Source organism: Melanerpes formicivorus, unplaced genomic scaffold (assembly GCF_026170545.1).
Source record: "Melanerpes formicivorus ecotype bairdi unplaced genomic scaffold, bMelFor1.0.p_v2 SCAF_34, whole genome shotgun sequence".
In the NCBI taxonomy this organism is placed as follows: domain Eukaryota; kingdom Metazoa; phylum Chordata; class Aves; order Piciformes; family Picidae; genus Melanerpes; species Melanerpes formicivorus.
Window position 1 is genome coordinate 4,430,881 of NW_027142386.1, and position 12,642 is coordinate 4,443,522.

General features: G+C 64.5%; 3 protein-coding genes across 4 annotated transcripts in view; 1 reads left to right on the forward strand and 2 right to left on the reverse strand.

Annotated features, from left to right (window-relative positions):
• The window catches only part of LOC137450022 (uncharacterized), a 7,280-nt gene extending 6,233 nt beyond the window's left edge, over positions 1 to 1,047 (forward strand). Inside the window, exons 3-4 of the mRNA XM_068156154.1 lie at positions 311 to 590; positions 718 to 1,047. Of these exons, the coding sequence (XP_068012255.1) occupies positions 311 to 590; positions 718 to 1,047 (610 nt within the window). The remainder of the gene's footprint in view (positions 1 to 310; positions 591 to 717) is intronic.
• On the reverse strand, positions 950 to 6,957 carry LOC137450249 (uncharacterized). The gene is made up of 2 exons (XM_068156580.1): positions 6,928 to 6,957; positions 950 to 4,760 (listed from the first exon to the last, which is right to left on the reverse strand). The coding sequence occupies exon 2, from the start codon at positions 4,655 to 4,657 to the stop codon at positions 3,152 to 3,154; it is 1,506 nt and encodes a 501-aa protein (XP_068012681.1). The 5' UTR covers positions 4,658 to 4,760; positions 6,928 to 6,957; the 3' UTR covers positions 950 to 3,151.
• Positions 6,958 to 8,861: 1,904 nt separating this feature from the next.
• On the reverse strand, positions 8,862 to 12,603 carry LOC137450268 (interleukin-36 receptor antagonist protein-like). Of its 2 annotated transcripts, XM_068156623.1 has the most exons (6): positions 12,558 to 12,603; positions 11,911 to 11,951; positions 11,316 to 11,452; positions 10,100 to 10,249; positions 9,857 to 9,981; positions 8,862 to 9,147 (listed from the first exon to the last, which is right to left on the reverse strand). In XM_068156623.1, the coding sequence occupies exons 2-6, from the start codon at positions 11,937 to 11,939 to the stop codon at positions 8,947 to 8,949; spliced, it is 642 nt and encodes a 213-aa protein (XP_068012724.1). In that variant the 5' UTR covers positions 11,940 to 11,951; positions 12,558 to 12,603; the 3' UTR covers positions 8,862 to 8,946. The 2 variants fall into 2 exon arrangements, with proteins under 2 accessions (XP_068012724.1, XP_068012723.1); XM_068156622.1 differs by lacking the exon at positions 12,558 to 12,603 and having other exon boundaries at positions 11,911 to 12,235.
• Positions 12,604 to 12,642: the final 39 nt, after the last annotated feature.

The window sequence follows — 12,642 nt, forward strand, 5'->3', positions numbered from 1 at the left end:
TCCTTGGGTGGCATCTTCACCCTCTTGGGTGGCATCTTCACCTCCCTGGGTGGCATCACCAACCCATTGGGTGGCATCTTCACCTTCTTGGGTGGTGTCACACCAACCCTTTGGGTGGCATCACCAACCCTTTGGGTGGCATCTTCACCCCCTTGGGTGGCATCTTCCCCCTCAGTGATGAGCAGTGGCTGGAGGGTGGCACTGTGTGGTCGGTAAAGGGGCACCCAGTGGGCACCCAGGGGTGCCAGCCCCCCTGCTCTGGAACAAAGGATTGGTCTGGAAGTGAGGCTCCAGACTCCTCCTCCTCCAGGTCCTCCTCCAGCTCCTCCTCCTCCAGATCCTCCTCCAGATCCTCCTCAGCATCTTCCTCCTCTGAGGAGCATCCAGCAGGGTCTTCAGTGCCCTCCTCCTCCTCCTCTTCTTCCTCCTCCTCCTCTTCTTCCTCCTTCTCCTCTTCTTCCTCCTCCTCCTCTTCTTCCTCCTCCTTCTCTTCTTCCTCCTTCTCCTCTTCTTCCTCCTTCTCCTCTTCTTCCTTCTCCTCCTCTTCTTCCTCCTCCTCCTTGCTGTGTTTGCTCTCACCAGTGGCTGAGGTGGTGCCAGCCCAAGGGCATGGGATTGGGTGAGATAGATCCATCCATGGGCATGGGTGAGATGGTGCCAGCTGTGGGCATGGTGTCCTCAGAGATGTCCTCATCCATGGGCATGGGCCTGGGTGAGGTGGTGCCAGCCATGGGCATGGGCTTGAGCAAGATAGATCCATTCATGGGCATGGGTGAGGTGGTGCCATCCCTGGTCATGTTCTCCTGGGGGATGCTCCCAGCCATGGGCATGGACCTGGGGGAGATGCTTCCACCCCTGGACAAGTGGAAGATGCTCTCCTGGGTGGATCTGTGGCCTTGGGGCTCCTGGAAGCTGCTCCCAGCCACGGAGATGGACCTGGGGGAGATGCTTCCACCCCTGGACAAGTGGAAGATGCTCTCCTGGATGGATCCACAACCTTGGTGCTCATGGAAGCTGCTCCCCATCCATGAGGATGGACTTGGGTGAGATGCCCTCACCTGTGGGCACATGGCCATGGTGCTCCTGTGTGATGTTCTCACCCCTGGGCACGTGGAAGATGCTCTCCTGGGTGGATCCTTGGTGCTCATGGAAGGTGACCTCAGCCATGGGGATGGACTTGGGTGAGATGTTCTCCCCAGGCATGAAGTGGGGTGAGATGCCCTCACCTGGGGGCAGGTGGCCATGGTGCTCCTGCAAGGTGTTCTCACCCCTGGGCACGTGGAAGATGCTCTCCTGGGTGGATCCACAACCTTGGTGCTCATGGAAGCTGTTCCCATCCATGAGGATGGACTTGGGTGAGATGCCCTCACCTGTGGGCACATGACCATGGTGCTCCTGGGAGGTGTTCTCACCCCTGGGCACCTGGAAGATGCTCTCCTGGGTGGATCCTTGGTGCTCATGGAGGCTGCTCCCAGCCATGGAGATGGACCTGGAGGAGATGCTTCCACCCCTGGACAAGTGGAAGATGCTCTCCTGCGTGGATCCTTGGTGCTCATGGAAGGTGACCTCAGCCATGGGGATGGACTTGGGTGAGATGTTCTTCTCCACAGGCATGGCCTTGGGTGAGATGCCCTCACCTGTGGGCACATGGCCATGGTGCTCCTGGGAGGTGCTCTCACCCGCTGGACAAGTGGAAGATGCTCTCCTGGGTGGATGCTTGGTGCTCATGGAAGCTGTTCCCATCCATGAGGATGGACTTGGGTGAGATGCTTCCATCTCTAGGCAACTGTCCATGGAGGTCCTGGGAGGTGCTCTCAGATGTGGACAAGTGGAAGATGCTCTCCTGGGTGGATCTGTGGCCTTGGGGCTCATGGAAGCTGCTCCCAGCTACGAGCATGAACCTGGGGGAGATGCTTCCACCCCTGGGCACGTGGAAGATGCTCTCCTGGGTGGATCCTTGGTGCTCATGGAAGGTGACCTCAGCCATGGGGATGGACTTGGGTGAGATGCCCTCACCTGTGGGCAGGTGGCCATGGTGCTCCTGTGTGATGTTCTCACACCTGGACAAGTGGAAGATGCTCTCCTGGGTGGATCCTTGGTGCTCATGGAGGCTGTTCCCATCCGTGAAGATGGGCTTGGGTGAGATGCTTCCATCTCTAGGCAGGTGGCCATGGTGCTCCTGGAGGTGCTCTCAGATGTGGACAAGTGGAAGATGCTCTCCCAGTGTGGATCTGTGGCCTTGGGGCTCATGGAAGCTGCTTCCAGCTATGGGCATGGACCTGGGGGAGATGCTTCCACCCCTGGGCACGTGGAAGATGCTCTCCTGGGTGGATCCTTGGTGCTCATGGACGCTGCTCCCAGCCATGGAGATGGACCTGGGGGAGATGCTTCCATCTCTAGGCAGGTGGCCATGGTGCTCCTGGGAGGTGCTCTCAGATGTGGACAAGTGGAAGATGCTCTCCTGGGTGTATCCATGGTGCTCATGGAAAGGTGACCTCAGCCATGGGGATGGCCTTGGGTGAGATGTTCTTCTCCCCAGGCATGAAGTTGGGTGAGATGCCCTCACCTGTGGGCAGGTGGCCATGGTGCTCTTGTGTGATGTTCCCACCCATGGACAAGTGGAAGATGCTCTCCTGGGTGGATCCTTGGTGCTCATGGAAGCTGTTCCCATCCATGAGGATGGACTTGGGTGAGATGCTTCCATCACTAGGCAGGTGGCCATGGTGCTCCTGTGTGATGTTCTCACTCATGGACAAGTGGAAGATGCTCTCCTGGTGGATCCTTGGTGCTCATGGAGGCTGCTCCCAGCCATGGGATGGACTTGGGTGAGATGTTCTTCTCCCCAGGCATGAAGTTGGGTGAGATGCCCTCACCTGTGGGCAGGTGGCCATGGTGCTCCTGGGAGGTGCTCTCAGATGTAGACAAGTAGAAGATGCTCCTCCAGTGTGGATCTGTGGCCTTGGGGCTCCTGGAAGCTGCTCCCAGCCATGGAGATGGACCTGGGGGAGATGCTTCCACCCCTGGGCACATGGAAGATGCTCTCCTGGGTGGATCCATGGTGCTCATGGAGGTGACCTCAGCCATGGGGATGGACTTGGGTGAGATGCCCTCACCTGTGGGCACATGGCCATGGTGCTCCTGGGAGGTGCTCTCACCCCTGGGCACCTGAAGGGTGCTCCTGTACGTGGATCTGTGGCCTTGGTGCTCGTGGAAGCTGCCCCCACCCGTGGGCATGGCCTGGGGTGAGCTGTGCTCCAGGGGCATGACCTTGGGTGAGATGCTCTCCATGGGCATGAAGCTGGTTGAGATGCCCCCACCCATGAGCATGGCCTGGGGTGAGCTGTGCTCCAGGGGCATGGCCTGGGGTGAGCTGTTCTCCATGGCATGAAGCTGGTTGAGATGCCCCCACCCGTGGGCATGGCCTGGGGTGAGCTGTTCTCCATGGGCATGAAGCTGGGTGAGCTGCCCCCACCCATGGGCACGTCCTTGGGTGAGCTGCCCCCACCCACGTGCCCAGGGCGGTGCCAGGTGCTCTGCTCCACAGCCCCAGCGCCGCAGTGCCGGTGTGAGCCGCTCTGTGCCACGGCCACGCTCCTGGCCCCGGGGGCATGGTGCCAGGCGTCCTGCGCTGCCCGGGCACGGCGGGCACCGTCCAGCTGCTCCTCAAGGGCTCCCTGCAGGTCCCAGACGCAGAGCTGCGCTTGGAGCAGGCTGGCCAGGAAGACATCGCTGCTGGGGGTGCCAGGCTGGGTGCCACGGTGGGTGCCTTGGTGGGTGCCATGCTGGGTGGCATGGTCGGTGCCATGGTGGGTTCCATGGTTGGTGCCATGCTGGATGCCACAGTGGTTGTCATGGGGGGTTCGATGCTAGGTGCCAAGCTAGGTGCCACAGTGGGTGCCAGGGGAGGTGCCACAGTGGGTGTCTTGGGTGCCATGGTGGGTGCCACGGTGGGTGCTACAGTTGATGCCATGGTGGGTGCCACATAGGGTTCCATGGTTGGTGCCATGGTGGGTCCAATGGTAGGTGCCAAGCCAGGTACGGTGGATGCCAGGGGAGGTGCCACAGTGGATGTCTTGGGTGCCACGGTGGGTGCCACGGTGGGTGCCACGGTGGGTGCTACAGTTGGTGCCACGTGGGGTTCCATGGTTGGTGCCATGATGGGTGCCAATCTAGGTGCCATGGTGGATGCCAGGGGAGGTGCCACAGTGGGTGTCTTGGGTTCCATGGTTGGTGCCATGATGGGTGCCAAGATAGGTGCCATGGTGGGTGCCAGGGTAGGTGCCACAGTGGGTGTCTTGTTGGGTGCCATATTTGGTGCCAAGCTAGGTGCCATGTTGGGTGCCAAGCTAGGTGCCATGTTGGGTGCCAGGGTGGGTGCCATGGTGGGTGCCACGGTTGGTGCCAAGCCAGGTGCCATGTTGGGTGCCAGGGTAGGTGCCGTGGTGGGTGCCATGGTTGGTGCCAAGCCAGGTGCCATGTTGGGTGCCAGGGTAGGTGCCGTGGGTGCCATGGTTGGTGCCAAGCCAGGTGCCATGTTGGGTGCCAGGGTAGGTGCCACGCTTGGGGTGGTCACTCCTTCAGCCCCCATCCCTGAGAAGATGATGGCATCCTGCGAGGCCAGGAGCGCGGTGCCAGTGCCGGTGCCCACTGGTTCCATGGTGCGCTGGTGCCCCTGGCTATGGCTGCCCCCTGGCGGTGGGCAGGGAGCTGCCCGCCCCGGCCGGTGCCAGCGTGCCCGGCCCCATGGCTCTGGGACAGACCTGGAGGGGGACAGGGGAGAGGGTGGTTGGGGAGGGACCTGGAACTGGACTTGGGGAGGGAGGGAGATGGAGAGAGGAAAGAGGGAGGGAGGGAGGGAGAGGCAGAGGGAGGGGAGAGAGGAAGGGGGAAAGGGAGAGGGAGGAGGAGAGGGAAAGGGAGGGGGAGGAGGAAAGGAAGGGAGAGGGGGAGGGAGAGAGGAAGGGGAAAGAAAGGGGGGAGGGGGAAGGGAGAGGAAGGGGGAAGGGGAGAAGGAAGGAAGGGAGAGATGGAGAAGGGAAGGAGAGAGGGAGAAGAGAGGGAGGGATGCAGGGGAGGATGGAGGGATGTAGGGGAGAGAGAGGGAGAGAAAGGAAGAAGGAAGGTTGGAGGAAGAAGAGAAGGAGAGGGAAAGATGGAGGAGGGACAGATGGAAGAGGGTCAGGAGGAAAGGATGGAGGGGTGTGGGGGAAGGAAGGAGAGAGGGAAGTCGGAGGGAGGAAGGAAGATGAGGGGGGAAGGAGGGAGGAGGAAGGGAGGGTGGGAAGTTGGAGGGAGGGATCATAGGAGGAAGGAGGGAGGGATGAGGGAGAGAGGGAGGGAAGCAGGGAGGGAGGGAAGCAGGGAAGGAGGCAGGAAGAGGGAGGGAAGCAGGGAAGGAGGCAGGAAGAGGGAGGGAAGCAGAGAAGGAAGCAGGAAGAGGGAGGGAGGCGGGAGAGAGGGAATGAGGAAGAAGTCAGCAGGGAGGGACCAGAAAGGGAAGCGTGAGGGAAGGAGGAAGGAGCAAGGAGGAGGAAGATCAGCCGGGGGAGGGGGGAGGTCGGGGGGTCGGGGAGGGGGTCGGGGTGGGCACCTGAGTCGCAGTGGGGAGGGGGGCAGCAGCCTCAGCCCCGTCCGGCGTCACCCCGCGGCCACCGCAGGGCAGCGGCACGGCCCCGCGCCCCGCGCGTCACCGCCGCCGGCTTCCGGGGCCCGGGGCAGGAAAAGGGGGGGGGGAGGGGGGGCTGGGGGCACCCCACATCCTGCCCCACACCTGCGGTTGCGGGGGGGAGGGGCGCAAAAAGCGGAGGGGGGACCCTAAAGGGGCTGGGAGGGGGAACAGGGGGGGTTCGGAGGGGGTCCCAAAGGAGCGGCATGAAAGTGTTGGGGGGGGCACCCCGGGGTCGCGGGGGGGCACCCCACATCCTGCCCCACATCTGCGGTTATGGGAGGAGGGGGGGGCGGAAAAAGTGGAGAGGGGACCCCAAAGGGGATGAGGGGGTGGAGGGGGGGTACGGAGGGGGTCCCGAAGTGGGAGACACAAAAGGGTTATTGGGGGGGAGGGGGGCGCCCCACATCTGCGGTTATTGGGGGGGGGGGGGGGCGGGGGCGCAAAAAGTGGAGGGGGGGCCCCAAAGGGGCTGGGGGTCAGGAGGGGTTCGGAGGGGGTCCCGAAGCGGGAGACACGAAAGGGTTATTCGGGGGGGGGCACACAGAAGGGGAGGGCTCCCCGCACCTTGCCCCCCGTCCTGCCCCGTAACTGCGGCTAGCGTGGCGCGGCGCGGGGGGGGGGGGGTCCTAAAAGGTGGGGGGGAAGACCCCCAAAGGGGTTCGGGGAGCTTTGGTTTTTGGGGGGGGTCCTAAATGGGAAGGTCTCCAAAGGGGAGGGGGTCCCAAAGAGGGGAGGTGTCTGGGGGGGTGGGTTCTGAAGACCGCAGAGGGTGCGCGGGGGGAGACTCCAGAGGTGTCCGGGGGGGGGTGGGAGGGATCCCCAAGTTTTGGGGGTCTGGGGGAGGGAGTCCACAAGGTTTTGGGGGGACTCTAAAGAAGGGGAGGGGGGAAGGAATGGAAGGGAGCACCTAAGAAAGCTGGGGGGGGGGCACTCAAAAAGTGAGTGGGACCCTAAAGGGGGGGGGGGGAGGGCACAGAAGAAGTGGGGTGGGACACCCACAGAGGTTGGGGGGACCCCCAGGGCTGGGGGCTGGGGGACGTCCAAGCGCTCCCCAGGGGTTTTGGAGGGGGAGGGGGTGGCCCTTCCGTGATCGCAGAACCTCCCCCACCCCCTCCCCAGCCCCTCCCTGGCCGGGGTGGTCCCCGGGCTGCGCTGGGCGCCGAGGGAGGTCCCACAGGGACCCTGAGCCCCAACCCGGTCCCTGAGGACCCCTCCAGGGGTCCCACTGCTGCCCCCTCCCCCCTCAGCCCCTCCCTTACCGGCACTGCCGGCGCGCGCCGCGGGGCGGGTCCTGCCGTGGGCACGCCCCCTGCAGGCCACGCCCAGTCAGCGCTGGGGGAGGGGACATGGGGACCGGGGGGAGGGAGAAGCCGCCCAATGGAAACGCCCCGCACTTGAGCCACGCCCCCTGGGCGGGGCCAGACTGGAGCCTGCCCCTGCAGCGCTGATTCAAGTCCCGGGGGGATCGGAGCGGCCTCGGCGCTGCCCCACGGGGACCGACCCTGCCCCACGGGGACCAATCCTGACCCACAAAGACCAACCCTGCCCCACGGGGACCGACCCTGCCCCATAGGGACCAATCCTGACCCACAGAGACTAACCCTGCCCCATGGGCATCAACCCTGCCCCATAGGGACCAATCCTGACCCACAGAGACCAACCCTGCCCCATAGGGCCCAGCCCTGTCCCACGGGGACCATCCCTGCCCCATGGGCCCCAGTCCAAGCCCATAGAAGCCTGAGCCTGCCAGGGCACGGCCCCCCCCATGGCCCTCAGCACCACAGCTCCAGGGCTTGGAAACCCCTCCAGGCCTGGGGGCTCCACCACTGCCCTGGGGGCTCCACCACTGCCCCTGGGGGCTCCACCACTGCCCCTGGGCAGCCTGGGCCAGGCCTGGGCAAGCCTCAGGGGGCAGAAATTGTCCCTCAGGGGCAACCTGAACCTGCCCTGGGGCAACCTGAGGCCATTTCCTCCTCTTCCATCACCTCCCCCTGGGCAGAAGAGACCTCCTGGCTCCCTCCAGCTCCCTAGGAGGAGAGGTGGAACCTGGCTCCAGCCTCCTCTCAGGGAGCTGTAGAGAGAGAGCCAGAAGGTCTCCCCTCAGCCTCCCTCTCCCCAGCTCCCTCAGCTGCTCCTCCCCAGCCCTCTTCTCCAGACCCTTCCCCACCTTCCTTGCCCTTCTCTGGCCCTGCTCCAGCCCTCAAAGTCCTTCTGGCAGTCAGGAGCCCAACCCTGAGCCCAGCCCTCAAGCTGTGGCCTCCCCAGTGCCCAGTCCAGGGGCACAATCCCTGCCCTGCTCCTGCTGCCCACTCCAGGCCAGGCTGCTGGTGACCTTCTTGGCCACCTGGGCACCCCCTGGCTCCTCCCCAGCTGCTGGCACCCAGCACCCCCAGGGCCTTTTCCCCACCAGGCACTTTCCAGCCTGGAGCCTTCCTTGGGGTTGCTATGCCCCAAGGGCAGGACTCAGCCCTTGGCACTGCTGAACCTCATCCCATTGGCCTTGGCACATCCACCCAGCCTGGCACAGGTCCCTCTGCAGAGCCTCCAGCAGCTCAGCTCTGCCACCCAGCTCAGTGCCAGCTGCCTGAGGCAGCCTCAATCTCCTCACCCAGAGCACTGGGGAAGACCTCGAAGAGAACTGCAGCCAGAACTGACCTGCAGGACCCAGCCCAGCACCATGTGGGCCTGATCCTGCTCCACATGAACCTGATCCTGACCCATATAGACCTGATCTCGATCAATATGGGCCTGATCCTGGCCCATATGGACCTGATCCTGCCCTGTATGGACCTGATCCTGTCCTGTGTGCTCCTGATTATGCCCTGTATGGACGTGGTCCTGCCCCATATGGACCTAACCCAGCCCCATATGGACCTGACCCAGCCCCACATGGACCTGATCCTGCCCCATATGGACCTGACCCAGCCCTGTATGGACCTGACCTAGCCCCACATGGACCTGATCTTGCCCCATATGGACCTGATCTTGCCCCACATGGACCTGATCTTGCCCCATATGGACCTGATCCTGCCCCATATGGACCTGACCCAGCCCTACATGGACCTGAGCCAGCCCCACATGGACCCGACCCAGCCCCACATGGACCCGACTCTGCCCCATCAGGGCCAACCCTGCCCCGTGGGGGCTTGGTCTTTCCCCCTTCCCCTCCCAAGCCGCACAGCACCAGCCGAGCTCAGCCTCTTTGTCTTTATTCCTCCGCCCCGGGGGAGTGGCGGTGGGGAGGACATCCCCGCCCCTGGCTGCCACCCCCCCGCCGGTCACTTGCGGCTCAGGTAGAAGGAGGTGACGTGGGGAGGGGGCGCCAGGGTCAGGGGCTCGCCGTGCCCGGCGGTGGTGCTGAGGAAGTGCCCCGGGAAAGCTGCCGCCTCGAAGGTGTGAGTGGAGCCGCTGAAGGTCTTGTAGAAGGTGCAGGGGGTGGCCTCCTCCCGCCGGGAGAACAGCTCCATCAGCTCCACTGCCTGCCGTGGGTGGGGAGGGCACCGCTGGGGCACCGCCGCTGGGGGGCACCATCCCAGGGAACCTCCAGCCGCGTGTGGCACCGTCGCCAGGTGCCTCTGGCCCCACATGGCACCAGAGTGGCACCCCCTCACTGACCCCCCATCTCCAGCTGCCACCACCTCAAGCTGGCACCCCCTCACGGACCCCCCATCTCCAGCTGCCACCACCTCAAGCTGGCACCCCCTCACGGACCCCCATCTCCAGCTGCCACCACCTCAAGCTGGCACCCCCTCACGGACCCCCCATCTCCAGCTGCCACCACCTCAAGCTGGCACCCCCTCACGGACCCCCCCATCTCCAACTGCCACCACCTCAAGCTGGCACCCCCTCACGGACCCCCCCATCTCCAGCTGCCACCACCTCAAGCTGGCACCGTCTTGGCCTGTCCCACCTCGGGATGACCCCACCTTGGGGTGCCCACTTTGGGATGCCCACCTTGGGATGCCCCCACCTTGGGATGCCCCCACCTTGGACTGCACCCCCTTGGGATGCCCACCTTGGGATGCCCACCTTGGGCTGCCCTCCCTTGGGCTGTTCCCCCTTAGGATGCCCCTCCCTGGGATGCCCCTCCTTGAGATGCCCACCTTGGGTTGCCCCCCCCTTGGACTTCTCCCCTCTTACCTCTTGGGTGCCTCCCACCCTGGGTCCCCCTCCCGCCCCCATACTCACCTCCAGCTTCAGCTGGGGCTCGGGGCCAGTGCCACAGGAGAGGGCCTGGGTGCCCCCCCGGATGCCCACGATGAGAGGGCAGCGCTGGCGGTCCAGGTGGATGTTGGGCACCACGCTGATGAGTTCTTTGGGGGGGGGGGGGGGAGAAGGGGTTTGGGAGGGGATGTAAATCGGAGCAGCCACGGGGGGATATGGGGAGGGGGAGGGTTTGGGGCCGCCTGCTGCCCACCCAGGGGCACCTACCTTCCTGGGCGGAGTTGGCACCTTGCAGGCTGGTGGCCACCAGGCGTCCGTCGTGCAGGCAGAGTCCCTTCTGCTCCGTGTCCCGCACCAGGTAGTGGTAGGGCTGCCGCCGCCGGGACACCTCCTCCGAGAAGGCTGTCACAGGGACCTCTGGCACAGAGCAGCCGCAGGCTCGGGACGGGGAGGCAGGCAGGGGGCACGGGGAGGGCACAGCGCGGGGGAGGCGCTGGGGGCACGTGGGGGTGGGGGCACATCCACCGGGGGCCCGCAGGGGTGCCCGGGGGAAGTGGGGATGGGGAGCATGGGGGACATGGAACTGGGGGACATGGGGATGGGGGACATGGGGACATGGAGACATGAGGCTGAGGGACAGGGGGACACGAGGGACATGGAGATATGGGGACATGGGGCTGGGGAGCATGGGTGTGATAAGGACGTAGGGACATGGGGATGTCACAGGGATGTGGGCACAAGGGACACAGGGACACAGGAAGGGGACATTGGGCACCATGGGAATGTGAGAGCAGGGGGATGGGGGCATGGGGCACGGGGGGGGGCATGGGGGCATGGGGACAAGGATGTGGGGATGTGGCTCATGGGGACATGGGGCCATGAGTGTGGGGATGTGGCTGTGGGGATGTGGTCCGTGGGGATGTGGTCCATGGGGACATGGTCCATGGGGACATGGATGTGGGGATGTGGCACATGGGGACATGGGGACATGGATGTGGGGATGTGGCTCATGGGGACATGGGGACAAGGATGTGGGGATGTGGCTGTGGGGATGTGGCACATGGGGACATGGATGTGGGGATGTGGCTCATGGGGACATGGGGACAAGGATGTGGGGATGTGGCTGTGGGGATGTGGCACATGGGGACATGGATGTGGGGATGTGGCACATGGGGACATGGGGACATGGATGTGGCTGTGGGGATGTGGCTCATGGAGACATGGATGTGGGGATGTGGCACATGGGGACATGGGGACAAGGATGTGGCTGTGGGGATGTGGCTCATGGGGACATGGATGTGGGGATGTGGCACACGGGGACATGGGGACATGGAGATGGGGGGGACACATGTGCTGGGTACAAGGGGACATGTAAGGACCAGGGGACACAAGGACATGAGGACATGGGGAGGAGGGGCAGCAGGGACACAGGGGACAGGAGGGGACAGGAGGGGACAGGGTCCCTGTGCCCCCCAGGCTGTACCGTCCAGGAACTCCTTGAACAAGGCCTCCATGTCGGGGTCGATGACAGACTCCATCCTGTGCTCTGTGCCCTCTGCCACCATGCCAGGCGGAGGGGTCCTCTGCAGCTGGCGCTGAGCCCGGTGTGTCCCAGCCCCCCTGCATCCATGGGTGGCAGAGAGGTAAGGGCAGTGCCACCCTGTGTCACCCCAGCCCTGGGGAGGAGGGGGGAGGACAACCCTGTCCCCAAACTGCCCCCACGCTGTCCCCATGCTGCCCCCAAGCTGTCCCCAAACTGCCCCCCAGCTGTCCCAAAACTACCCCTGAACTGTCCCCAAGCTGTCCCCAAGATGTCCCCAAACTACCCCTGAATTGTCCCCAAGCTGTCCCCAAACTGCCCCTGAACTGTCCCCAAACTGCCCCCAAGCTGTCCCCAAACTGCCCCTGAACTGTCCCCAAACTGCCCCCACGCTGTCCCCAAGCTGCCCCCAAACTGCCCCCCAGCTGCCCCCACATTGTCCCCACGCTGTCCCCACACTGTCTCCAAACTGCCCCTGAATTGTCCCCACACTGCCCCCACACTGCCCCCACGCTGTCCCCACGCTGTCCCCACTCACCTGGCAGCAGATCTGCGCGTGTGTGACATGTCTGAGCCCGCCTGAGGAAGAAGGTGACACAGGTGGGTGGCACACAGGTAGGTGGCACACAGGTGGGTGACATGCATGAGTGGCACGAGTGGGTGACGGGGTGCTTGACACCAGTGGGTAACAGGGGTGGGTGTCACTGGTGGGTGACACGGGTAGGTGGCACAAGTGGGTAACAGGGGTGGGTAACAAGAGTGGGTGGCAGGGGTGGGTGACAGGGGTGAGTGGCAGGGGTGAGTGACAGGAGTGGGTGACAGGGGTGAGTGGCAGGGGTGGGTGACAGGGGTGAGTGGCAGGGGTGGGTGACACGGGTAGGTGGCAGGGGTGGGTGGCACAAGTGGGTAACAGGAGTGGGTGACAGGGGTGGGTGGCAGGGGTGAGTGGCAGGGGTGGGTGACACAGGTAGGTGGCAGGGGTGAGTGGCAGGGGTGGGTGGCAGGGGTGGGTGTCACTGGTGAGTGACACAGGTAGGTGGCAGGGGTGAGTGGCAGGGGTGAGCAACAGGAGTGGGTGCGGCAGCCACCCAGCAGTTATCAGTAGGCTCCAGGGTGAACGCTGGCAGAGCGCTGCCCCAGCAGGACCCAGCCTGGCCCCGGCCCCGGCCCTGTCCCCAGCGGTACCTTGCCAGCTGCCGGCTGCCAGCTCCCGGCTCCCGTCCGGCGTCCCCTGGGCTCTGCCTGGGCCCCCCAGAGGCTGCCGCTGGCA